Here is a 26,469-nt window from a genome sequence, read left to right on the forward strand (position 1 = left end):
CTGAGGAAAAGTCACGCATTTGCTTTTGGTATTTGACTAGCATTTTATGTGCCTCTCTGTAAGTGTTGAAGGACTGCAGCCTTAAATTATGCACGGCTTATTCATTGGTTTCAATGGGATTAATGTCCAAAGTAACTGTAGCATGGCATGGGGAAACCAGTTTGCCAAAGAGATTTAGTTCAGGCCTCAAGAGTGCATACTGGATATATATATATATATATATATATATATATATATATATATATGTGAGTGTTTGATTCATGGATTTGTAAAACCTTGTTTTAAAAGGGTTCCTCACTCAGTGCCCTGCCCCTCGATGTGAGTATGATTGTGTAGAAGGGGACATTGGAGAGTCAACACAAGTTTCATCTCTCTTTAGTGAAGCAGGGTTTATCAGGGGAGTTCCATAGCATTTAAAGCACAACTCCCCCTAAAGTATCCTGGGAACTGTAGTTCCTCCACAGAGACTTACAATTCCTAATACTCATATCAAACTACAGGTCCCAGGGTTATTTCGGGGGAAGTCATGTGCTTTAAATGTGAGTTGGATATGCTTTAAATGTATGGTACAGATCTGCCTTAAGGCCCTCTTCTCTCCTTCCTAGTGTAGTTCATTCTCCTGTGATTCCTAACAATTTAGTACAATGGGCCTGTGTCTTCTAGGTTATGAAGATATACTTCCCCCGCTCTATTCCAGACAAGTGTGTGTGTGTTAAGAAAGGTGAAAACAATGGGGGGAAACTCCCTGTATCATTCAGTTTCCTAGTAACCATGCCCTACTTTTTCCAAACATCAGAAGTGAAAAATCATTTTCTGGACTGGACCACCTGAGAGTGCAGTCCCCTTTCCCCTAAATCACCACATATGGAAATCTAGAGGCCACACAAGACTCCTTCTTGACAATCTACTTTTCTATTTGCAGGGAATTTGCATGTGTGTGTAGGTGTATTCCTGTGACGGGTATAGGGCTCCGTTGAGTTGTTTATGACTCAATTAGGAGCCTCTGATTATCGCCCGGCGCGCTTCCTCTCTGCTTCTCTGCTTCCGTAGAACCGGGCTGGCAGTAAAACACACACACAGCAGAGTTCTTCTTCTCACACAGCGAAAGCTTGTATAGCCGTTGGATAAAAAGCCTCTTAAGAACACACAGAGTCCAAAGTGTTCTAATAACTACTTAAGTTTATTCTAGAGAGAAAAATAACAAACAACCTGGTGAGAGCGCAGACATCTTGCGACCGTCTCCCAGGCAGAAACGAAACCAACTGCAACATACAGAAACACTTCTGGTACATTCTGTAACATGATCTTCCTCAGTGGTCAGGTGCTACAGTACACAGTTAACTCTTTAGTTACTTGTTACTCATCACACCCCCTCTCACCTGAACACTGGGGATAGCGGGTATCCAAACTTACCCCAAAACCAACCCTTCACAGAATTCCCCATGCCGTTGGAAACTCAAGGGTTTTGTGAACCCATCTGCTAGGTTCTCTTGGCTTGGACAATACCTCAACTTCACCAAGCCTACCTGTATGCTCTGACATACGTTTCGGAAGCGGATGTCTAAGTGTTTGGTTCTGGCTTTGAACTGTCCAGACTCCGCCAGTCTCAAAGATGGTTGATTGTCGCCCCAAACAGTGATGGGCTGGCTACAATCACCCCAGATTTCCTGGACCAAACATCTGTAGTACTCCAATTCAGTGCATGTCGCAGACAACGCACAGAATTCGGCTTCCGTGGAAGACATTGCTATTAGGCTTTGCCTGCGCGACCGCCAACCAATCAGGGCATTTCCAAACTTGACTACCAAACCAGTCACTGACTTCCTGTCCTCCTGATTGGCCCAATCAGCATCTGCAAAACAAGTGAGTTGTGGCTCACCTTGCGCTGACATCTCCAAACAATACTCTTTGGTCTCCTGCAAATACCTAAGCACTCTCTTAATGCCATTCCAAGCATGCACGCTAGGTTTCGATGCTTCTCTACTGAGCAAATTGACTGCAAAAGCAATATCTGGTCTGCTCCATTGTGACAAATACAACAGACTCCCTAGCGCTGACTGAAACACTTCAGGACTCTCAAACGCTACTTTGTCCTTCACTTGTGACTCTTTCACAAAGTTTGTCTCCATGGGTGTTCTGACCCCTTTACAATCAGACATTCTGAACTTCTCAAGCAAATGTTCAATCTTGCCTTTCTGACTGAGCAAAAAACTTCCATCCTCAGTTCTGTCTATCTGCACACCTAGATAAACATTCACTGCACCTAGATTCTTGAGTTTGAACCTCTTGCCTAGCTCTTTTGCAAACTTCTGCACTTGCATCTGGCTCTTTGCTAAGCAGATCAAGTCATCAACATAGACAAGCAACAGTTCTTGCTGTTCTCCTTCACCTCTGAGATACAGACAACTGTCAGCTAGACTCTTCCTGAAACCTAGGCTCTTCAAAACAGAATCAAGACATGAATTCCAATTTTTAGCGGATTGCTTCAGACCGTAGATCGACTTGTGCAGCTTCCACACCTGACCTGGCACGTCACTCTCAAACCCTGGAGGAGGCAACATGTACAACTCCTCCTGGAGGTCAGAGTTCAAATAAGCGGTGTCCACATCAAAGTGGTTGACCACTAGGCCTCTCTGCGCTGCAGTCGCTAAAAGCATCCTGAAAGATTCCGATCTCGAAGTCGGACTAAAGACATCTGTGTAGTGGATTCCTTTCTTCTGAGTAAAACCTCTAGCCACTAATCTAGCCTTGTACTGAGGCTCTCCAGTCACTGTGGGTTTCAGCCTGTAGACCCACCTACAACTGACTGCTTTCTTGCCTTCTGGCAACTGTGTTAGGCTATACACACCAAGAGATTGCATGGAGTTCAACTCTTTCTCCATTGCAACTTTCCACTTACTAGCTTCCTCCACTGACAACTGTTGCACCTCTTCAAAGCTTTCAGGCTCACACACTGCTAGATTCGCCCATACACTGACAGCTGAAAACCTTTCAGGTGGTTTACCTTTCGTGGTGCGTTTTGAACGCCTCGGTCCCACATCTTCCCCCTCTAAATCCGAACTGCTTGTCTCTGACTGTGGCTCTCTCGGACTAGCAGCACTGTCAAGAGACTTACTACGCTTTGCAGCCCCCTCTGGGCTTGCTTTGGGTGAAGTGGGTGACCTACCACGTTTGCTGTACTTCCCAGGCTTGACCTGGGGTGAAGTCGGTGCGCTTCTGACTAGGAGCTTCACTTCCCTAGGAGCTACACCACTTGGACCAGCTGCCTGACCTGGATCTGGTCCTGCAGCACCTGGAACTCCAGCATCAGCTACCTGAGTTTCCTCTTCCTGGTCAAAACCTGAAGACCAGTCAAGAAGAACTTCGGGGTTAGCATGAATGCGTCTCCAGCCCTCTTGTTCACAGAACGTAGCACTCCTGCTAATGTGAACGCGGGTTTGGTCCCCCTCTGCTGGTACAAACCTCCAAGCCTTTGAGTTTGGTTCGTAACCACAGAAGATCATTTTTCTGGATCTTGATCCTCCCTTTCTGCGCTTCTGCTTTGGAATTAGAACCCAAGCCTCACACCCAAAAGTTCTGAAATAGTGCACCTTCGGAACTTTGCCATACAACATGTAGTAGGGTGTGTTGTCCACAACTGAATTAAAAGCGCGATTTGAACAATAATTCACAAATTTATAGCATTCCCCCCAAAACTTCTGGGGTAGTCCTGCATCAAACAACGTTGCCTCTACCAGTTCAGACAGCGTTCTAAATTTCCTTTCAGCCAAACCATTCTCCTGTGGACTAAAAGGAGCGGTTTTTCTGTGCCTAATTCCCTTGCTGCGGAAAAAACCTTGTAGGTCTGCACTCAAAAACTCTCCCGCCCTGTCACTCTGGAAACACTGGACAGTGACGGAGAACTGTAGTTCTACTTCGGCTACCCACTCCTGTATCACTCTGGCAGCCTCCCTCTTCTCTTTCAGTGTTATGACCCAGGAAAAATGACTGAAATCATCCAGAAGACACAAAACATATTTTGAACCACCTAAACTTAACGTTGACATAGGCCCAGAAATATCCAAGTGCACTAACTGAAACGGCTTTGTGCTCTTCCTCTCAGACCTAGGATAAGAGCATCTCTTCGTCTTCGCTTTCGCACATGCTCGGCATTGCAGGTGTTTTTGACATGGCTTGAACCTGCAACCTTTGACAAAATCAGGGGCTTTTTGCACATAAGGAAAAGACATGTGACAATATTTTCTGTGCCAAGCATGAATGCAATCCTTATGGATAGCGCCCTCTGTGCCCTTTGGGGTATTGGCACTTTTAGCCTGAGCATCACCAGTGTTACTTCCACCTGCTTGCCCCCTCCCATCTAGGACAAACAGACCATCAGACCCAACAGTAACACTTACCAGCTCAGCCCCATCTCTGGCAATTTTGCAAACACCATTGGCAAAACTTATTTCAAAACCCTCACGCAATAAGCAAGACACACTTAAAAGACCATTTTCCATGCCTGGTACAACATAAACATCAAGGTTAGTGTCTAAGCATTGCATATAAAAACCACCCTTGCTTTTAATTGTTCCAGAAGAACCATCAGCAAGATGCAGGCTCTTTTCATCTTCAAGTGGCCTGCAGTTCAGGATCTGTCCTGAAGGAGGTACAAGATGATGGCTGCTGCCTGAGTCGATAATAAAAGCGAAACTGTCCTGTCCTCTGTTTCTGACCGTTGCTAAGGCAGCAGAAAGACGGCTGACAGGCTTATCTGGAGTTTTCCCACGTCCTCTGCCTCGGCGCTGCTGGCTGGTCCCACGACCACGTCCGCTGGGTTGCCTGGCACCTGGCTGAGTGACCTTGGCTGCTTCCGGAGCTGGGCAGAATCTCGCTACGTGCCCAGGCTGCTGGCACCGATAGCAAAGCCTTGTTGCGCACGCACTCACAGTGGATTCCTCAGTGCTTTTTACTGCACCCCCACTGGCTTCTCTGCGCCCACGGCCCCCCTTCTCAGCCGATTCTTTCTGGCGTCTCAGTTCCTCATCCACCAAACGCCCAGAAACGTAAGCAATCGTGAGTTCAGATTCAGGCATTGACTCAAATGTTAAACACAAATGTTCATAGGCGTTTCCCAAACTAGACAGCAAAATATAAACTTTTTCCTTCTCTTTGAACACAAGCTCATGCCGCTGCAGCTTATGGAATGCATCAATCACATTGGCAATGTGCTCCTTAATGGGTTGCCCTGGTCTCAGTCTCAACTCAAAGAGATGCCTCATAGCATGCAGCTTAGCTCCAGCTGTTTTTCTCTGATGGACCCTTTCCAAACTGTCCCAGGCTTCCTTGGCATTTTCAGCATTTTGCACATAGGGCAGTTGTGTAGCATCGCAGCTCATGGCAATGGCACATAGAGCCTTATTGTCTTTCCTGGTTTCTGCTGCAAACCTCTGTGCTTCAGCTGCTGAATTATCAGCGACAGGGGTTGGAGGATTTAACACACAAGTCCACAAATCCTTTCCCAGCAACCACATTCTGGCCCTTTCTCTCCACTCTGCATAGTTGTCGCCATTCAACCTCTGGAACGGCACGACAAATGACTCCTGTAGCTGCTCCGCCATCTTGTCCACCCCCGGGCTCCGTGTCTGTGTACTCACTCAGAATAGCTCACGTTGCTCCTCCGGGTAGACTGCGGATCCCAGCCTTCTGGTACAGGGTCTTCCTGCTAGCGAGTGCATCTATTGATTGCCGACTGCAAAACAACAGGTTTCTCCCAGCTAGCTCTTTACACCGGCTTTCTCCACGGCTTTTACAGCTGCAATCACCTTTTATTGCTTTGGTGATTGATTAGGTTCTATGACCCATAACCTGTGACGGGTATAGGGCTCCGTTGAGTTGTTTATGACTCAATTAGGAGCCTCTGATTATCGCCCGGCGCGCTTCCTCTCTGCTTCTCTGCTTCCGTAGAACCGGGCTGGCAGTAAAACACACACACAGCAGAGTTCTTCTTCTCACACAGCGAAAGCTTGTATAGCCGTTGGATAAAAAGCCTCTTAAGAACACACAGAGTCCAAAGTGTTCTAATAACTACTTAAGTTTATTCTAGAGAGAAAAATAACAAACAACCTGGTGAGAGCGCAGACATCTTGCGACCGTCTCCCAGGCAGAAACGAAACCAACTGCAACATACAGAAACACTTCTGGTACATTCTGTAACATGATCTTCCTCAGTGGTCAGGTGCTACAGTACACAGTTAACTCTTTAGTTACTTGTTACTCATCACAATTCCGTCATAAAAAACCCCACCTGCCATCTAAAAGTCCAGAAACAGGGTTGCTAAGTCTCTGAGTAAAACTAGATGTTAGGTGGGAGATCCATGACTGAGTTGGCCGATGTTTTCTGTTCTTTTCTGTTCAATTAAAAACCCCCACATTTAAAATAGGTGGAGGCAGTTGCCAGGGCCGGTGCTACCGGTAGGGTTTTTTTGCGCCCTAGGCACAAAATAAAAATAGGGAAAAAATTAAAAAGTAGGGGGGGGGAGAGATTTCTTTGGCTGAAAGGCGAGCGAGGCAGCCCCAGGCTCGCACACCCCGTGCATCTCCGGAGAGCGGCCTGAAGCCGCTCAACAGTTGAGGGCGCGGAGGAGGCAGCCCCAGGCAGCACCGGGGGCGGCAGGCAGGCTGGCCAGCGCCCCCTCCATTTTGGTGCCCTAGGCAGCTGCCTAGTTCGCCTTAATGGACGCGCCGGCCCTGGCAGTTGCATGTTTGTATACAGCATGGGTGTGCTGGGGTGGGGGGGAGGTGTTGAACTGTTTTCACCCTGTGCAATTTCCCCAATCTGAATAACTCTCCTAACTAACTCTATTCACCCTGCAGGAGAGGGAATGCTGTCAACAGCTGCTGGGTCAACGCCCTAGAACTAACAGCAGCTGTGCTGGGAGGGGCAATTTAGAGCAGGGAAACAGCAGTGGAGAAAGTGTTAAATGTCTCCTCCCCTGGGTGGAATTTTCTGATCAAATTCAGGCCCCCCCCCCCAAAAAAAATCTGTTTTAAAATGAATTAAATAGAACCACCCTCCCACACACCAGTGATTTGTTCCCCAGTCTGTGGGATTCCTCTACATAGATCCTTCTAATCAGTGTTCTATAGCCTACCTGAATCCAAAGGAATCCCTTGCCCCTTGGCTGGACAGTGAACAATCTCCTATGAGTGTTTTTTTTTGTAACACATGAACCAGACCTCAAACCACTGCTGTCAGTCTGGTTTGCTTTTGTACAGGGAAGTGGGGAGGCACATCCTGTCCTTTGTCTCTAGCACCCAAATGTAAACGAGCAGATTAGGCAGCAATCCTTTGCAAATTTACTGGGAACTAAGTCCCCTTTAGTACCATGGGAGTCACTTCTGAGGAAACATGCATAGGCTCACACTGTGGGGCTCTCATAAGACTGCAGGTTTACTAGGGAGTAAGTCCTATGGATCTCAGTGCCACTTATTTCTGAGTAAGGCATGCTTAGGCTCCCATTGTTAAACCTCTTTGTGTGCTTTCCAGGGGCTCACATTTCATGTGCAAGACCACCCTTCCAATAGAGTGACCCAGTTAAGCACTGCTAAAAATGAGGCTTTGTGTCACAAAAAAAGAGGGCACCTTTACATTGAAAAAATTGCATGTGGTATATGTATAGATGTAAATTTAGAAATAATGACTATAATTTGGAAATGCAGTACTGTACATCACACTATAATGGGGAAGACACCCTGTGAGTTGTGTGCTTGCTGCAGTATTAGCAGTTTATGGGCAACTTCATGGCTCCTGCTCTCCCTCCTCTGTGGTTCTTTATCTTTAAACTAGATCTGGACCTCTAATAGATGACAGCTTCAAACAGAAGACTGTTTTCGGACAGTCCTCCAGAATAGAGAACAGAAGGAGGAAGCAACATACTTTCCTATACCCACTGGTGAGGGGGAGATGTATTTGCACACATGTGCAAGGCATGTTCCAGGAGCCCACAAGGACTTATGTTCCCAACTGCATATCCTTGTTTATTTACAAACAATTATCTGTCTCATGAAGGAGCCATCAGATGTACAGGCCCTCTTTTCTGCAGTGGTCTTGTATAGCTACAAAGGGGTCCAGCTTTCTACTACTTTAGGCCCCCAATGTGGGAGGTTGCACCCTTCTCTGTCCCCCACCCCAGCACATACTGATGTCAAAGCAAGGGAAACATTGCCATGTGTCTCCTTAGCATTCAAGTTATTACTGTGGTCTGAGCTATGATGCCTGTATTCTAGAATGTAGAGATATGTAGAACATACATTCTGTTGTTCCATTATGGTGACATAACCTGGCAGAGTCTACAACTAATGACCATTGAGAAGAAATGGGAGTCAGTCTACTACATGATGCACTTGTATAGAACATGCCTCTGAAATGTGCACAAACAGAGAAACACCTAAGATCTTGTGACTGAAAATAAGTTTCTTCATTGTTTTATTTATAGCATAATCTTTTGGTGTTGTTTTTTTTTTAAAGACACAGTTCTAGAAGTAAAATTGACATGCACTTGCAAGGAAACATATGGATATGTTTATATATATATATATAATCATCTCATATAGGAAAAATAATTAATTTAACAGAATCAGGAATAGAATATTCTTGTACGACACTGTTAAAAGCATTTATACGATATAAACGTGACTATTGGACACTTAAAACAGCTACTAGAAATTGTTTAAATAAGCCACACAGTCTTCAACTAGCAGCAGGAATTTCACACATCCACAACACTTCTCTCTTCCACACAAGTTTATATACACTGAATAAGTCGTTAAATATTGCACTTATTGGCCCATGATCCCTCCAGTTAGAGGTGTTCAAAAATAGAAAACAAAGCTATTTCTTTTAAAATAACATTTTCATGCCACATTTAAGACACTTCAGTTCCACAAACACTATTAAATAGTATACACATTCTGACAGTTCCAACTGAATCACAACACAGTGGACATTTACCAACAATATATTGAACGGGAATTACAGCACGGTTTCCATTTAACACTAGTTTGCAAGGTACATGTCAGAATTACCCATTTCTGTCAATTTCATCCTGGTAAGTCCTAGTATCTCTTTCCTATGTTTATGGAGGGATGTACGATGGCTGGGAGGTCTGGGTGTGTTCTCTCCCCCTTAAAATGCCATGGGGCTGTGTCCATCTATTCCACTGCAACTGTAAATATGAGCTCTATAGCTTGTGAAATTACCACAGGCACTTCCTAGCGATAAGGTGAATTTCTTGGCAAATCCCACAAAGTGGGGTATGAGGATGTGGGGAGAGATATAAGGAAAAGGATTGTAAATGATTTAGATTTTGTCATGGCTAAACCGGTATATGGAATGAGTTGGCATGAGACATGCAAGAGATATTTGGTCAAGTAAGGCGAAAGATTTACATGATCTGAAGAAAAACCAGAGTACTGATTGATTGATTGATTGATTGATTTGGTCAAGTGACTTATTAAGCAGTTTGAGACAATAAATGTTAACAGAGACTTAAAAACAAAAAACAAAAAAACGACAACACCACCACCACCACACTATATACCTGACCTGTGAAGAAAAATAATTTATAAATATTAAAGCTGACTCGTATTTTGAATTTGTCGGTGGGATGCTCGACAGAACCAAGTTCTAGTTGGGTATGAAAGAAACAGAAAATACTGTAACTGACCTAATTATCTGACAGGCGTAAATAAGCAAGGATTGGTCTGCGTTAGTTATGGGGATTCTGCTATGAATCCAGCTCTATCATAACTTTTCTGATTCCCAGAAGAGTTAGTCCAAAGGTACTTGGTTCACTCTCTAAACAGTGTATTGATGTAGACCATCTGGTAGTTTATTAAATAAAACAATCTATACTTTGAATGATGCCTCAAAGCTACCCGAGATACGCTTTTTGGACTTTCTAACATAAAAAAAAACCATGTATGACAATCTGCCCGTATCTCAGGGAAGCACTTCCCTTAAGAAGACCCTTCGTTTCCTGTCACTCATAACTGTACTGACTTGACAAAATGAACACGGATGGTACAGGCTTCTGTGAGGAAGAAAACAACAAGAAGAAGCATCTTCACTACTTCAGGAACATCTTCACTTACAACTCAGCATGGATCTCTGAAGGACAATCCAGAATTAACTGCAGATTTCTCCAACTTAATCTGGGTGGAATATATGCAAACTTTGCCATGGAAGGAACAGTTGCAGTGTTTTGATTCAGGAAAAGTGGATGTGCATCAGTACCCTCAGGAAAAAGGACCCCCCTATTCAACAAGACACCCATTTACATGGTGCCATCACAAAACATGCTCATTGAAAACTAGCTCTAGCAACTGTCTGTGACTGACAAAACTGTTACCAACAGACATAAATCTTGCACCACTGTTAAGTCTCCTAGAAAACACAACATTCTGACAATTCCACACATTAGGATCAAACTCCAGTGAACATAGTGCACCATTAAATAGCACTTCATTCTTAAAATAAATAAGGTGCAGGCAGTACAGCTGGACATAGCAGAGCTGAGCTGACTGGGAAGAAACTATAATCTTTCAGACTCGAGCTCTGGAAAGGCCACACAGATTGAGCTGCTCAGGTAGTTTCTCTATGCAATATACCAAGGGCTTATTCAGCAATAGTGCAATGACCAGTACATATAGAAGGGAGGAGAATAAATATGGACGGTTCAGGGTTGTTGTTGTTTTTAATGACTGATGTACTCTCCAGCACTAACTGGAGAGGAATGCTGCAAAGAGGGTCTAGGACAAAGAGATGATTTCCTGCAACCGTCAAAGTCCAAAGAATTCCCTAGTCAACTAAGCTTGTCAATGACCCCCACGAGTCTCAGAGCAAATTCTGAATGGGAGAGTTGGAGCTTAAGACAGCTATAGCTCCTCTCAAAGTTGAGCGTTCATGTCAGGGTGACCAAATGGGGCAGCAGTACAACGCTGTTGGTGTCATCTGTGGTGTCACAGGCTCTAGCCCAGGCATAGGCAAACTGCGGCCCTCCAGATGTTTTGAGACTACAACTCCCATCACCCCTAGCTAACAGGACCAGTGGTCAAGGATGATGGGAATTGTAGTCCCAAAACATCTGGAGGGCCGAGTTTTCCTATGCCTGCTCTAGCCAATTGGAGCTGGTGACACTCAAACAGAAGCACTCCAAAAGGAAATAGTCTTTCTAGCTGGGGGAGGCATCTTTTATTTCACCAGCAACAATATATTGCTCTGAGCGCTGGGAAAATACGATACCTGAAACGCTTTCATGAGTAAAAATGTTTGCATCCTGAACAAGACATCAAACAACTAACTGTACCTCTGTTGCATTATCGGCTGTTTGCTTGGAAAAGCCCTGAGTATAAGCACAAAGGAACAATGGTTCCAGTAACAGTCACATATATTTGCAGCTGAGAGAGAAGGGGGGGAAAAGCCATTTCGACAGAAAGGACAGGCCAGCTATTCCATATCTCAGACACCAAACAACAGCTTTGAAAATAAGCGAGGGTGGGGAATGCTGTTCTGAATTAATGGCATAAAAGGGATAGGCACATTTGATGTATTGTAGAGCGAGTTGTTATACACGAATTGAAACGCAAGCTTGCTGCTCCATTGCTTGTATGCGCTTGCAGGCATTGTAACATTCAGCTCATGCCTCTGCGTTCCAGTTGCCAATATGCAAAACTTCATTAGAAATATTTTGCCCATGTGCAAAGGAAAGAACTGCTTGAGCAAGAAGGCAATTCACCCATGCAAGTTGTTGTTCAACTAGCAGTCCGGCTATTTTTGTATATGGTGTGATGTAGTGGTTAGAGTGTCAGACCTGGGAGACCAGGGTTCAAGTCCCCACTCGGCCTCTCAGCCTAACCTACCTCACAGGGTTGCTGTGGGGAATCAGTGAGGATGGGGAGACCCATGTATGCCGCCTTCAGAAGGTGGGCTATTAAGGGAATAAATAAAATAAATTCAAAAATATCCGTGTGTTGTTACAGTTTGGCTGGGCTCTCAGGAATCAGGCTAGCCTCTAGAAAGTATTTTTATTCATTCAAGAATAGCAGAGAATAAAGTTTACGTTGGTAACAAGCAATAACCCAGAATAATAAAACATTGCAATAAATTAGGATTGCCTATTTTTTTGGGGGGGGGGAGCTTTTAGGCCTTTCATAGGATTTTAAAGCATTTTTTTAAAACGTCCTACTTGCCATATGTCTGGGTTTTCCTGGACATTTTGCAAGTTCGGGGAAAATCAACCCAGAAGCCATTTGCAGAGTCCGATTCCAGGACGTGTCTGGGAAAACCTGGAAGTATGGCAGCCCTACAATAAACAAACCTCTCTTATTTGAACATGTGCATTAATTGAAGCTGCACATTACAGGGATGCTTGAATTTCTTCAGTATTTTTCATTCTGTGTTTTTTTGCATCAAAATGCTTCCCCTCACCCCACACCCAAGAGGGGCAGTTATATCCAATGAAGTTGTTGTCAAGTTAGCACAAGGACTTTCACCTATGCAATGGGAATTCATTTCCCTCTCCTTGCGCACCTCTGCACCCCCTGAACGGCTCTAGAGGGTTGGGGAACCCCCAAAATATTCTTGTGGGTGAGGAGCAGGAAGACGAGAGAACAGGGAGTCCCACTGCACAGGTAGAAGTCTTTGAGCTGATGGGACATTGTTAGATACAACCCAGAATTTCCTTGATTCGATTTCTATCAAATTCTCTGGTGGTATATATTTACTTCAACCCTTTTCTCTCTCTCTTTTTTTTTTTTGCCAATTCCCCACCTCTGCTCTGTTTTCTGGTAGGTGACAAGAACAGATTGACTGCTATCTAGTTTTCTGCCTCATATCCTCCTCTGCAAATTGGCAACTTTTATTTGGGAGGGAAGTTAATTCAGCAGCAATTAAGGAACAAAATTAAACCTTGTGTGTGTGTGTGTGTGTGCGCGCGCGCGCATGCACATGCTGCTAGCTCATTTATATTGTGAGGCATTTGGGTGTGGGGAGATGAGTGCCACAAAAGCTCTTAAAATATGCTTTGTTTTGTGTATTATAACCAGGCCTCCTCCCCCTGCCCAAGCTCACCAGAGCTCAGCTCCAGCACCTCTCAGGTGGGAGCCATTGCCATTCTAAGAGAACATTCTAAGGGGTGCTCAGCTCCAGCACCCCAATTGTATCCAAGAGTAGGTTTTAGCTTATTTTTGCTCTCCTCAGCTCCCACACATCTGAAAAGGTGTCTTAGGAGTACATTTCAACACCTATTTAAAACATTTTTCTTGAGGTGAGCTTACCTAGACATGCAGGTGTTGTTATCTTTTAACCTCTTTCACTATTCATTTAAATTATTTCTGTTTTAAACTGCTTTTTACTGATAATTTTAATATTTCTTTCAGACTGCTTAGAGGTTTTACCAGTCAAGTGGCATATAAATTTTGTTTAAGAAAATAAAATTATGGCTCACAGTTGGAGCGAGGCCTTAGCTTCCCTATGTGGCAATTACAGTGAAATGCAGTGACCCTGTGGTCAGGTGCGCCTTTTAACAATTCTCTAGACACCCACCTTTCACCTTCCTTCTTTGCTTCTGTTATTTCTGCTGCGACCCTGCTGAAAAACATCTACCTGGTATTAAAAGATAATGCAAATAAGAGCTATGAACATTTTATACTTCTCCGATAATTAGAAGAACTTCGTCACTGTGACCCAGCTAGAGCAGTCGAGATGGAATACTACAGGGTGAAGAGAGGGAATTTACTGAGAAACAAATATCTCTATGTGGGGAAATACAGTGGCTAAAATACTTGTCATGCTGCTTGCTTGTTTTCCACAGTCTTTCTGTGAGTTTATAATCCATTTGCATGGTTTGTTTCCTGAAACTGTAGAAGTTCTCCTTTTAAAAATTAATGTAGCTATGTTTTCCTGTGGGGCTTCCAGAAACACCGTCAAATTCTGACTTTTTTGTGTGAAAAGCTATATGTAAGGAGGTCACCATCAGCTAGCAAGTCTGGGGCAAGATGTCTTTCAGAAGTAATGACCCAGATCTGTCCTCACGGGCAATTCTCCCTGCTATTAATGAGAGTGGCACTGGAGAGGAGAAATAAAAGTTTCATAGCAAAGAAAGAAGAAAAAGTTCTCTAATGGTATATAACAGGGGTGGGGAACCCTTCTTTCTGCCAAGGTGAATCTGTTAAGGGTCACATGGTAGAAGCGGGTGGGGCTAAAATCAGTGTGGGTGGGGCCAGAGCTAAAATAGGTGGAGCCACACCTTTTCTACCACTCCTTTCTTTCTCTCCGCCCCCTCTTTCTGACACTCTCTGTCCCTCTCCCACTCAGCCTAGCAAGCTGCTTGTGGATGGAAAGATTGCTCCTCTTGCCAGAGGATGGAACCGATCACTCGAAGAAGACTTTAGGTCAAGGGTTGCTGTATGAAATTGCACCAAAAGACCACATGAGAACATGTGTGGACCATGCCAGGTATATAATAACATTCACACTTAACCATCCTTTGTAGGAATCAGAAGTTCAATTCTTCAAAAACGGAGCTTCAATCTAGAATAACCTGGCACTTAAAAAACAAGCAAACTCAAGTGTGTTTCATAAAACAGTAAGGCTGGTTCATATATGCTTGCAGATCAGTTGATTTCTTATCCTTGATCTTGATCTGCAGGTGTAAGCTGCTTCCGTTGAAAAATATTCTACTTGAGTTGATGAAGGGATAAATCTGCAATGCCCCATTCATTCATGCAAGTCATCATCTGGTCCGCCCGTCAGCCAGTGTAGAGTACACGTGTAAACTAGCCTCAGTGATTTCAGAGAGCTGCTGCTCCATGCAAAGGGTACCTACAAAGCTATGCAGATCTTCACAGCATCATACAGACACCCATGGGTTCCCATTCTGTCCAAGAGGAGGAGGAAACTCCTGTGAAGATGAAGCTATGCATATGCAACAGAAGCACTGGAAGTCAACCTTTTGGGGGTGCTGTAGTGGGACTCCTGCACCACTGGGGTTGGGCCAGATGACCTTTGAGATCTCTTCCAACTTGTCTATATTGAGGATCAGGGTGCCACTAAATTTTGGCTAAGAAAAATTATATATTTTCACTGGCGTTGCTATCAGGAGTTAAGTACATCCAATAAGGACAGGTAGAGTAATGCACTTTGGAGATCAGTGTTCCCATGCATGTAGAACTGAGAACGGGCCTGCAACCCAATTACTCTTGTTATATTCCTCACTGTTTCACGTTGCCTCTCTTTGTCCTTCTTCATTCTGTAACGTTTATTCACTCATTTCTTGTACATGCTTTCGACAATTAGAGAAGAATAAATTTCTTTCCATTGGCCTCCAATGACTTCACTAATATATCTACAGTATCTATATTCAAAGCTCTGAATCCTTGGGACTTCCATCTATGTCCATATGAAAATAAGTGTGTTGGTTGTAGTGGGAGTTATTTTTGGCTCTACTTTATGTAGTGCAAGTAACTGTCTTCTCTGTAGTGCACTGACATATCCTGGGAAGGACAAATCCTACACCTTGGCTGCTTACGCCATTTTGAAGTGCGCTACTGCACTTTAAAAAACAGCTCATACTCCAGTCCCTTTCTCATTTTTAACTGCCCACTGAGTGTGACCGATACAAAAGTGAAAGTGTTAATAATTTACAGTGGTTTTTTTTTAATTGTTAAACTGAAATTAAAGTTTGCTTGAATATGGTCTGAAGTTTGGACAAGTATCCCTCAAGATAATCAATGCTCGAGTGAAGGAAAACCAAAAACCCAGAAATACTTGGTAAACAATCAGACTCTGCAAGGCCTATGGCTGAAAGCCAGGGAACTGTTGTGTCTTGGTTCTGAATGTAGGACACCCTTCCCAGTGAAGGCTGTCTGAGAGGCAGGTAGCCCTGATCTGGCAGATCTAAATTCTCCATCCCTGTCGCTGGTTAGCAGGATACCTGTTGTTTTGCTAATGGGCCCCAGCCATCTTGAAACATGGACCTCTCTGGGGAATGCGGACTGGCAAGTTAACTGGAGGGTACAGCTGTGCTTGCATGATTAGATTGCTACCTTTCTGCAGTGCTAGTATTGATTTGGAGTGCCAAGGAGCAGGAGTCCTATTTCTGACTTGCTGGATCATCAAGCTATAAGAGTAAATAGCATTAACTGGAAATGGGATGAAGGAAGAGGAAAATCCAGGCAAAATGTGGACCCGAGGTCACAGCACCAGCTAAAGGTGGAACGGGCATAAAGGTGAACATAAAGAGCGCAGACGAACAGCCATCTACGTGCAGAGGCCAAATGCTGAGAAATCGGAGGGCCCTGTCCTTACACATTTGCGATCTGTTTTGCAAAGCAACTCTATGCACATACTGTACCAGCAGTGGGCGTTAAAGAAGACATATTTCCCCCAAAATGAACCGGTAAGACGTTATAAATAAAGGCATATAGACCCTATGTAAATACTCTATTGGCAAAAGAACACGCTGGAGCCGCCTCTGTCGACAATGACTCTATTAACAGCCACAGTTGGGTTGCTGTGGAGGAGGGCTATCCTTTAGTCTCGTGTTCTGTTTACCGGCAGCAATGGCAGGATCTGCCTCCAGACTTTCTGACATTTTGTCGCAGATGATATCCACAAGCCGTTCGAAGGTCTGCTTGACGTTGACGTTGTCCTTGGCACTTGTTTCAAAGAATTCAAAACCTGGTAGAAACAGACAGACTTGCAGTCATTCAGAAACAGCACTTGCAACCATTCAACATTATATTTACTGTACCTTCTTCAGGCACTGACTAGACGGCGCTTTGGGGTAGATGCAAAGAAAAGCGAAGGAGCAACTGGGCTCAGTAGGACAGGGGTGAGGAACCTTCAGCCCTTCAGATGTTGTTGGACCAGCCCCCCCCCAAACTCCCATCATCCTTGGCAAGTGGCCATGCTCTCTGGGGCTGATGGGAGTTGGGAGTCCAAGAACATCTAGATGGGTGAAAGATTGCTGGCCCTGCTTTAGGGGATAGAGTGATAGCTCAGCGATAGAGTACATGCTTAGCATACAAAAAGGTGTCTCTGTGTAGGACTGGGAAAGACCCTTGCCTGAAACCCTGAAGAGCCGCAGCCAAACAGTGTCAATGGTACTGAGCTAGATGGCCCAGTGGTCTGACTTGGTATAAGGCAGCTTCCTATTTTCGCATGACTCCAACGCCCTTTAGCCCATGATGGGAGCTGTAGTCTAACAAGATTCTCCATGGCTGCAGTATGAATTTAGGGCTGTGATTATACTGGCTATAAACACAGGTGCTTGGGAATGCTTGCTCCACTGGGAAATCGGCTCAAACATTTGGTGTAAAAAATAATTCCAGTATGGATTTTCCAAGCTTTGACGATTATTATATGAGGTTCTGTTTGACACAGAATAAACAGCTACTGTCTGTGAAGCTACACCAGCCAAAATTTGCAACTGATTCTATTTGGGCAGAAGAAGTAACTGTCCGGATAATGGTGAGTACTTTTCTATGCAAACTCAGGGCATTTTTACACCTGTGGCTTAAACTGCCTTTTTGTATATTTTATAATGCAAACGTACAACGTATTTTATTGGCTTAAATTAATCTTCTATTTTAAATCTTCTACTTTATCCCTTCCATGTTTTGTCCTGCACTCCCAGGTTCGCACAAAGCTGATGAGAGAGAGGGACTGATGCCACATGTGAAAATGGCCTTTGTGGGTTTTGATCCAGTTCAATTGACTTGCAAAGGCCCTAAGTGTAAATTATAAAACACACAACAACCTGGACATTTTTAATAGGCAGGAAGGAAGGCTCCAAACACATCTGTGCCTATTCAGTTCTCACAAAAAAACCCCCACTAAAACTCTGCATGCAGACAATCCAAGTGTGCCTGCATATAAGTTTTCAAACACATATTTGTTGCATTGACACATTTACTATTTTTTTTAAAAAACTTCATAGGGGCATGCAAAAAAGGGGGGAAAGGAAAAATTCAGTGTGATTCTCAAGATGCAAGAGGATTTCTTTAAGCTGCAGGCTTTTTGATGAACAGAACAGACTCTCCCTGCCCTGTTCTATAACTACCATTTGGCTAGATTCGCAACAGAGGCACCTCTTAATATGCTGTTGAGGTATACTGTTGATAGCTCTGATAAAAAAAGAGAGCCACTTATAGAAAGCAGAAAGTGCAAATGCTCCAAATGGATTTCCAACCCAACTTCTTTAATGAGCTATTTCGCAGAGCTGTCTTTCCCAGCTACACAGCGTTTCCCCCCCAGGTTGCCCAAGAGATTTTGCCATCTTGTTTTCAAATCCTCTGCTCATGCTTGTTTCCTTGGTTTACTGGAGAAGAAAAGGGCTCTGCATTCATGCCCACTCCCCAAGTCCTGCTCACAAAAATAGCAGACTCGGGGAAACAGTCACTTCTGATGTTCTTTTAGGGCTTAACAAGATGCTCTGTGCATATGTGTGTGTATTAAAACGCTGATGCTGCTTTTAAGAAGGAAACACAGCTTCAGTAAAGGGGCAGTTTTCAAGGGTGCTTAACCATTTCTTTACCTGACCTTTCTATCTCCTCTTTAGGTCCATGATGGAGGAAGAGAGGGGAGTGGAGGAGGGGGAAATGGGTGATCCCTAGGCTCGTCATTTAACATTATGTCTTAAGCCAGTCAATGTGCAATTAAGATCTTAGAGGTGAAGTGGAGGAAGAGCTGTAGAGCACAGAATCATAAAACTCCCCAATCAAACTAAAATTAGTGGGTGTAAAGGAGTTGAGACAGCAGCTGGTGATACGAAAAGTAGGTAGAAACCCTAGTTAGACTTTTTCTCCAGTTATGTTTTATTTCCTGTGTTTATCAGAAGCTAAATTCCTACTGTAGATTCATTAAGAAATAAAGGTGGAATCTCCCTGCCTGCTACAAGGAATTGGGGAAGAAGTTCAGTTTGGTTTGCATTTTTATGTGACCTAATTTGCACTTCCTGAAACAAGATGGGAATCCAAACACTTAAAAAATAAAATAAAACCCACAATCCTCCAAATTTTGCGGTGCAATTCTCCAACCAAAACATGTGTTCAAAAATGTGTACATTAGGCAAAAGTGTGCATAAAAATACATATATTCCTGAAAATAACAGCCCGCATAATGCATTATATAAGGGTGAATTGCATTCAAACATGACTACGATATATTTGGAGAACTGTGTGCCAAGATGCTGGTGAATTTCTGAGAGGATTGGGCAAATTCACCTAGGATAAGACTATCAGTGGCTACTAAGCCACGATAGCTATGCTCTGTCTCCATGGTTGGAGGCAGTAAATGCTTCTGAATACCAGTCTCTGGAAACTGCTAGAGTGTGCTCTTGTTTTTGGGTCCTGCTTGCATCTGGTTGGTCTCTGTACAAAGAGGATGCTGGACAACATGGGCCGTCAGTCCAGCAGGCTCTTCTTATGCTCTTATGAGACAACTTAAAAAAAAACAGAAGCAACAACTTTGCAAACAGATGCAGAATTGCTGCAAACTGAATTAAAAATGGGGAAAGAAATTAGAAACTGAGGAATAGCAAAACTGACAGATTCGCTCACCCTTACTGGCCACTAACTGCATTTGCTGGAGAAACCACTTGAGAAAGGAGAATGTGCCTTGCCAGTTGAGCACGATTCTCATTTCACACTATACTCCCTTTTGTGCTGAGCAACTGGGAGAGTGACGGGCAGACAATATGCGCAAGCCGGCCAGAAGTTCCTGTGGCATGGCAAACAGATGGAATGGACCACAACAAATAACAAAGAAGCTTCCTCCAAAGAATTATGGGAAGTGCACTTTGTTAAGGGTGCTGAGAGTTGTTGTTAGGAAACCCCTGCTCCCCCCCCCCCAAAGAGCTGCAAATCCCAGAGTGGCTTAATTGTGAGAGGAATGGTGGTCTCTCAAGAACGCTCAGCATCCTTAACAAACCACAGCTCCCTGGAATCTTTAGGGGAAGTCATGACGGTTTCAAGTGGTCAGACAACTGATTTAAATGTACGGTGCAGATGGAGCCCAAGTTCTTTATATACTGTATATATAAAATTTCTCTTCTTACCAAGTTGTTCTGCTAAATGTTTCCCTCTGTCGGTGGAGATTACCCGTTCTTCTTCCATGTCACATTTATTACCGACCAAAATAACCTGGGCATTATCCCAGGAATAAGTTTTTATTTGGGTTGACCTTAGGAGAGAGAGAGAGAGAGAGAGAGAGAGAGAGAGAGAGAGAGAGAGAGAGAGAGAGAGAGAGAGAGAGAGAGATCAGTCAAAAGAACAAGGTAATTAGACTGGCACTACCTGTAGGCAGGATGAGCTGGCTTGCCTCAAGAGAGCAGGTTTTTGCATATAATTAAACAGCAGTGTTGGTTTGGGTGTTTGTTCTTTTAATTCAGTCAAGGGATTTGTATTACAGCAAGCAATTTATACAGCAATGTGGATCATGAAGTAATATTTTTGGCTTCACATTGCTATTTGTGCATTCAACCGGATTAGATTGCACTCCCCATTTTTCTTCTTTACAAAAGCAGCCGCTAAAATGTCTGCTTCGTGGAGGTTGCCCTTCAGCGTGGTCGCATGACTAAAGGCTTATCCACATGTACCTTTCCTCTGCTCTTTACAGGCACGCTCCGCGATTTAAAGCTTCATGTCTGTTGCTCCGGAGCTTTTTCCCATGAAAACCTGCTCTTTAGAGCTCAATCAGAGCAAACACTAATTCACGGGAAACCCGAACTGACATTTGCTCCGATTCAGCTTTAAAGAGCGGGGAAGGCTCAGGGCAAAATAAAAAAAAATAAAAAGTGCTCGGACATGGAGAATTAAAGTGCAGACCTCTGCCTGGAAAAAGCAGAGCAAAAGGTAACTGTGGCTAAGCCCAAAGATAAGACACAGAGACCGGAATTTCATTAATATTAAAGGGAAGGGAAGAAAGCGCCAGTGCTTTTGAAGTCCAGGGCCACAGAGATGTGGGGTTTTTTTGGGGGGGGAGCAGAGGGAAGCATGCTGAGTTCTTTAGGAATGTGTAGTTTATCAGAATATGATAAACGGCTTTCATAAAAGATGCGCTAGTTACCATGGCAACCTTGCAAATGGCAGTAACTCAGACTTCTTACCATGCCAGCCCATTAGCGACTCAAAAAGATTTCATTTTTGATCAGCTGTTAGTCAGGGCCCATTGACATAATTATATTTCATTAACAAATGGAAGCTGTTTTAAAACTGTAAAAAAAAACTAGAGGAAGAATTATTATTTTTCTACCTTATATCCATATACATAGGGGAATGGTTACTTTGCAATAAGAAAAATGCTTCTGTTATCAAAGTTCTTCTGTGTCTCAAATGTACACATATAGCCTTAGGGAGATGCATGCATTCTAATTCCCCTTCCGCTCCCCAAATTACAATTTTATTAAATTTATATTACTACAATGTGTAGCCAAAATCATTATACATCAAACATCCTTGCTTCTCATCCCCAACTTTTAAGAAGGGGTTCTTGATAAATTAAATCTTTGCAAATTCCAGTAGGAATGACCTGATCTGTATCTTTGGGACTAATGTGTGGATTGAAATGCAAGCTGCAATCCTATACACACTCATCAGGGAATAAACCTCACTGGATGCAATGGGACTTTCTTCCAAGTAACTATGCCTAGAACTGCTCTGTTAGTTATCCAATGGCAGAGGTCAGCAAACTTTTTCAGCAGGGGGCCGGTCCACTGTCCCTCAGACCTTGTGGGGGGCCGGACTATATTTAAATAATGATAATGAACGCATTCCTATGCCGCACAAATAACCCAGAGATGCATTTTAAATAAAATGACACATTCTACTCATGTAAAAACATGCTGATTCCTGGACCGTCCGCGGGCCAGATTTAGAAGGCGATTGGGCCGCATCCGGCCCCCGGGCCTTAGTTTGGGGACCCCTGTCCAATGGCTTTTGCTCTTCCTGAAAGTTCTGACACAGTTCTTGGTGAAAAAATAAAATGAAAATTTTTAAATGATCAAAATACATTGTAACACACACATTTCGAGGAGGAATAACGTTTGTATTTCAATAAGATTTGTGGTGCAGAAAACAGGGCAGAAAAAGTGACATGGCGCAATGAGCTGGCACACCAATCTCTTTTCAATTGTAAACTGCCTCATGATCCTTGGAAGGATCAGTATAGAAAATTAATTAAGTAATTAATTAATTAATTAATAATAAAACACCTGCATGAAAACATCTCCAGAAATTATATACATTGATACACAATGATATAGCTTTTATTAAAAAACAACAACCCAGAAGCTTTTCTTTTGGGAATTATAGGGACAGAACTACCTAAATTGTATAGAAACTTATTCATGTACGCTACTACAGCAGCAAGAATGCTACTTGCCCAAAAGTGGAAAGAAGCAGAAGTCCCAGTAAAGGAAGAATGGATACAAAAACTTATGGAATATGAAGAAATGGCGGAACTTACCAGAAGAGAAAGAAATCAAGATAACAAACTTTTTATAAAAGAATGGAAATGGTTTATTGAATATTTACAGATGAATTGCAAACAGATAAAATCATTAGCAGGATTATTGTAATAACCTGCAGTTTTATAAGAGTATATATTTACAGTAGATAATTAAATGGGATAAGTGTGCCTTTGAAGGACCAGGTGCGCAGCCTGGGAGTCATTTTGGACTCACAGCTGTCCATGGAGGCACAGGTTAATTCTGTGTCCACGGCGGCTGTCTACCAGCTCCATCTGGTATGCAGGCCGAGACCCTACCTGCCTGCAGACTGTCTCGCCAGAGTGGCACATGCTCTAGTTATCTCCCGCTTGGACTACAATAATGCACTCTACGTGGGGCTACCTTTGAAGGTGACACAGAAACTGCAATTAATCCAGAATGCGGCAGCTAGACTGGTAACTGGGAGCGGCCGCTGAGACCACATAACACCGGTCCTAAGAGACCTACATTGGCTCCCAGTACGTTTCCAAGCACAATTCAAAGTGTTGGTGCTGACCTTTAAAGCCCTAAACGGCCTCGGTCCTATATACCTGAAGGAGCGTCTCCACCCCCATTGTTCAGCCCGGACACTGAGATCCAGCGCCGAGGGCCTTCTGGCGGTTCCCTCACTGCGAGAAGCAAAGCTACAGGGAACCAGGCAGAGGGCCTTTGCGGTAGTGGCGCCCGCCCTGTGGAACGCCCTTCCATCGGAGGTCAAGAGGATAAACAACTACCTGACATTTAGAAAAGACCTAAAGGCAGCCCGGTTTAGGGAAGTTTTTAATCTGTGATATTTCGATCCTAAGAAAAGCTCAATAAATCTTTAAAAAGCTCAACAACTTTGGTTGGCCCTCACGCATGTTCACTTCATGAAATCTGGCTCTCTTTGAAAAAAGTTTGGGCACCCCTGCTCCAGATGATCACAGTGAGATGTTGCTCGATGAAAGCTGAGGGATCAAGAAAGCCAGACGGAATGGCTGCAGCCAGGTATAGGAGAGAAACCTGATGGGCACTGGCTTCTCAGTACAACTGTGGGTGACTCTGCCTGCTTCTCCCCCTTGAGACTCCAGCAACTTCTCTGTAATAGCCACCTTTCACACGGGTTTTTTTCTTCTCAGCTTAAAACCATGGGGTGAGGGACACAAATGAATAGGGCTTAACACCGAGAGAAAAGCTTGCAGATCAACTTTCCCCGTGTAAATCAGAGGAAGAGCATTTGAAAGGATGTTTCCCCAATGACAAAGATGTGTTTCACTTACTCAATAAATCTGAGTTAGCTTGTAATATATAGCATAGGGAAGCTTACTTCCCTGTGGGTTGATGACGTCTTCAGGCAAGTCTCTGAGATGCTCAAATTCCTTATGTGACAACTGTCGTCAGTGAGGATGAGTTGGGAATTCTCAAATATCCTCCCATCTTTCCAGAAGGCATTGGTGTTTAGATGAAGGTGCCATTGATCAAATCACCCTAGTTCTTTCCCAAGAAAGGTTGTTTGTTTGTTTGTTTCAAATTGCATCGCCCTCCCTACCTTCTCTTAGCCAGTGAGAAAGAGAGAATCTTAAGCAAAGTATTAAAGCATTTTATCCTGGAAAGGGCATCTCTGGCTTCCGCACAGTTGAACTACAAAGACTTAAACAGGAGGCTGTGGCTGTCTAAAGATTATATTTCTGCAGATATAGCCAGTACTAACTGGAGTGCAGAATGCAGGAGCTGAACAATATTACTGCATTAGTTGGTGCAGAGAAGGTGTTCCACAGCCCTCCAAGATGGCTGCCGAGAAGGGAAATGGAAGCCTGCATTGTTCTGTGCTTCCACCTTCTGCAAGATTTATAGGGCAGGATTCTATTGACCCAGGGCAGGTCAAGCAGAGTGCTGTCATCAATCTGCCTTTTCACAGCTTTCGTCTCTCTGAGGTTAATCCCCCTTGCAGGAAAAAAAGAAAACCCAGAAACCAATTCTTAGTTACCCAGTCTTTCTGCATGACCACCTGGAATGGTCTAAAAAGTGTATGTCGGAACACAATGAGACCACCAACAGGGTGCAAGTGAAGCCCTTTACCCTTCTCGGCTTGCCATGGGAAGGGAGGTGATTCTAGACAGACTCATAATTCAGCTGTTGATCTGCCAAAGATCACACTAGACCAGTGTTTCCCAAACTTGGGTCCATCTGTCCCCCCCCCTACAATTCCCATCATCCCTAGTTAGCAGGAACAGTGGTCAGGGATAATGGGAATTGTAGTTCAAAAACAGCTGGAGACCCAAGTTTGGGAAACACTGGACTAGACCAAAGGGGACTGCGTTGTCAAAAAAACAGATACCACTTTAAAACTTTAAATATTTATTTTTTATTTTTACAAATCGGGTCCTCCCTAACAAGAGGGCACCTGTTGCGGTAGGCCCTGGTAATCAGGCCCTGTGTTGTGGGTGGGAACATTGGAGCAGCCACAACACCCTATGAGGTGGTCCCTCAATCTTGGGTGCAATTGGGCTAACGGGACGCCAGTCAAAGCGATCGAGGGACTACTATTTAACCGCTGCACATGTCCCTGAGCTTCCTCTTTTGGGCTCAGTGCATCAAAACACCCACCCACCTCTCCCTATTTTAGGGCTTGCACTTGACCTTGCTATGCCGTTGTGTGTCGCCTGTCATTGGGACAGGGGCATGGCAGGAATTTTCCCCATTTGGCTGATTGGCTAGTGCCATTTGGGTTTCGCCTACCGTGTAGCAAACTGTCACAACTTGTAAGGTGGGCTCTGGTTCAGGTGGATAGGGGTGGCAGGATGCCTAGCCATCCCTATGCGTTGGGTATTACTTCAAGAAGGAATCCACGGGCTCATGGTTGGTCTTCCCCGGGCGGGGTTGTGCCCTGAGCCTGAGTTCAGGGCTCATCTGGGTGGAGGCGTGGCAGACCCCCCCCCCTGTTCGCCTCTGTCCCAGGTGTTCACCCAAGGCTGACTTATGGTTGGTGCCCAGAGTCAGCGCTGCCTGCAAGGCTACAGGTAGCTAGTTGAACCAGAGCCTATGCAACCACTCACTTGATTTGTTTTCAATAAAGTTGTGGCCTAAATTCTGCCAAAAACCAAACTAAAACTTTGAGTCCTGTCTGAATTTATTTCTGGGGCTGGTTAAAAGGTCTCCACACGCAATTAGTAGCCTGAATGATTATCTGTATCGTTATATATATATTTAGATGGTGCTCTGTGTTTTCACATTGTACACTGCCCTGATTTTCTATGATATGATGGTATAGAAATACTTTCATAAATAAATAAGGGAAGCAGGGCCACTTCATTGGCCTTCCCTCTCCCTTACCAGTCAGCAGCCATTCCATTAGAGTGCAGCAGAGGGAGAGAAGGGAATCAAGGCTGCTCTATCAACTGAGACGCCAGCAACTTTCGTCTCCTCCTCTCCTTAAACTGTTTTTATTCCAGGTGGTCATGCAGAAGGAATATTCCATGTACTATGTAACTAAGTGCCAGAGTTTTCTTTTTTCTGCCTTCACTCCCATTCTACCCCTCTTTCTCATGCCACCTTTTCTAGATTACAAACCTGAGGGCAGGGACTGTCTTACTATTGATATTTGTTACTCTGTTTAAAAAATAATAATGTAAAGGACCCCTGGAAGGTAAAGTCCCGTCAAAGGCGACTATGGGGTTGCGGCGTTCATCTCACTTTCAGGCCGAGGGAGCCGGCATTTGTCCACAGACAGCTTTCTGGGTCATGTGGCCAGCATGACTAAACTGCTTATGGCACCGTGATGGAAATCAGAGCACACGGAAACGCCATTTACCTTCCCGCCGCAGCGATACCAATTTATCTACTTGCACTGGCGTGCTTTCGAACTGCTAGGCTGGCAGAAGTTGGGACAGAGCAACGGGAGCTCACTCCGTCGTGGGGATTTGAACCTTCCAATCGGCAAGCCCCCCAGAGGCTCAGTGTT

General features: G+C 44.1%; 1 protein-coding gene across 3 annotated transcripts in view; it reads right to left on the reverse strand.

Annotated features, from left to right (window-relative positions):
- Window positions 1-8,435: 8,435 nt before the first annotated feature.
- RAB3C (RAB3C, member RAS oncogene family) overlaps window positions 8,436-26,469 on the reverse strand; it is a 112,485-nt gene continuing 94,451 nt past the window's right edge. For all 3 annotated transcript variants that reach the window (XM_060280283.2, XM_060280282.2, XM_088652732.1), the window contains exons 4-5: window positions 20,100-20,224; window positions 8,436-16,720 (exon numbers count right to left, since the gene is read on the reverse strand). In XM_060280283.2, the coding sequence (XP_060136266.1) occupies window positions 16,533-16,720; window positions 20,100-20,224 (313 nt within the window). In that variant the 3' untranslated portion in view covers window positions 8,436-16,532. The remainder of the gene's footprint in view (window positions 16,721-20,099; window positions 20,225-26,469) is intronic.

This window comes from Zootoca vivipara, chromosome 10 (genome assembly GCF_965207765.1).
Source record: "Zootoca vivipara chromosome 10, rZooViv2.hap1.1, whole genome shotgun sequence".
Classification (NCBI taxonomy): Eukaryota; Metazoa; Chordata; class Lepidosauria; order Squamata; family Lacertidae; genus Zootoca; species Zootoca vivipara.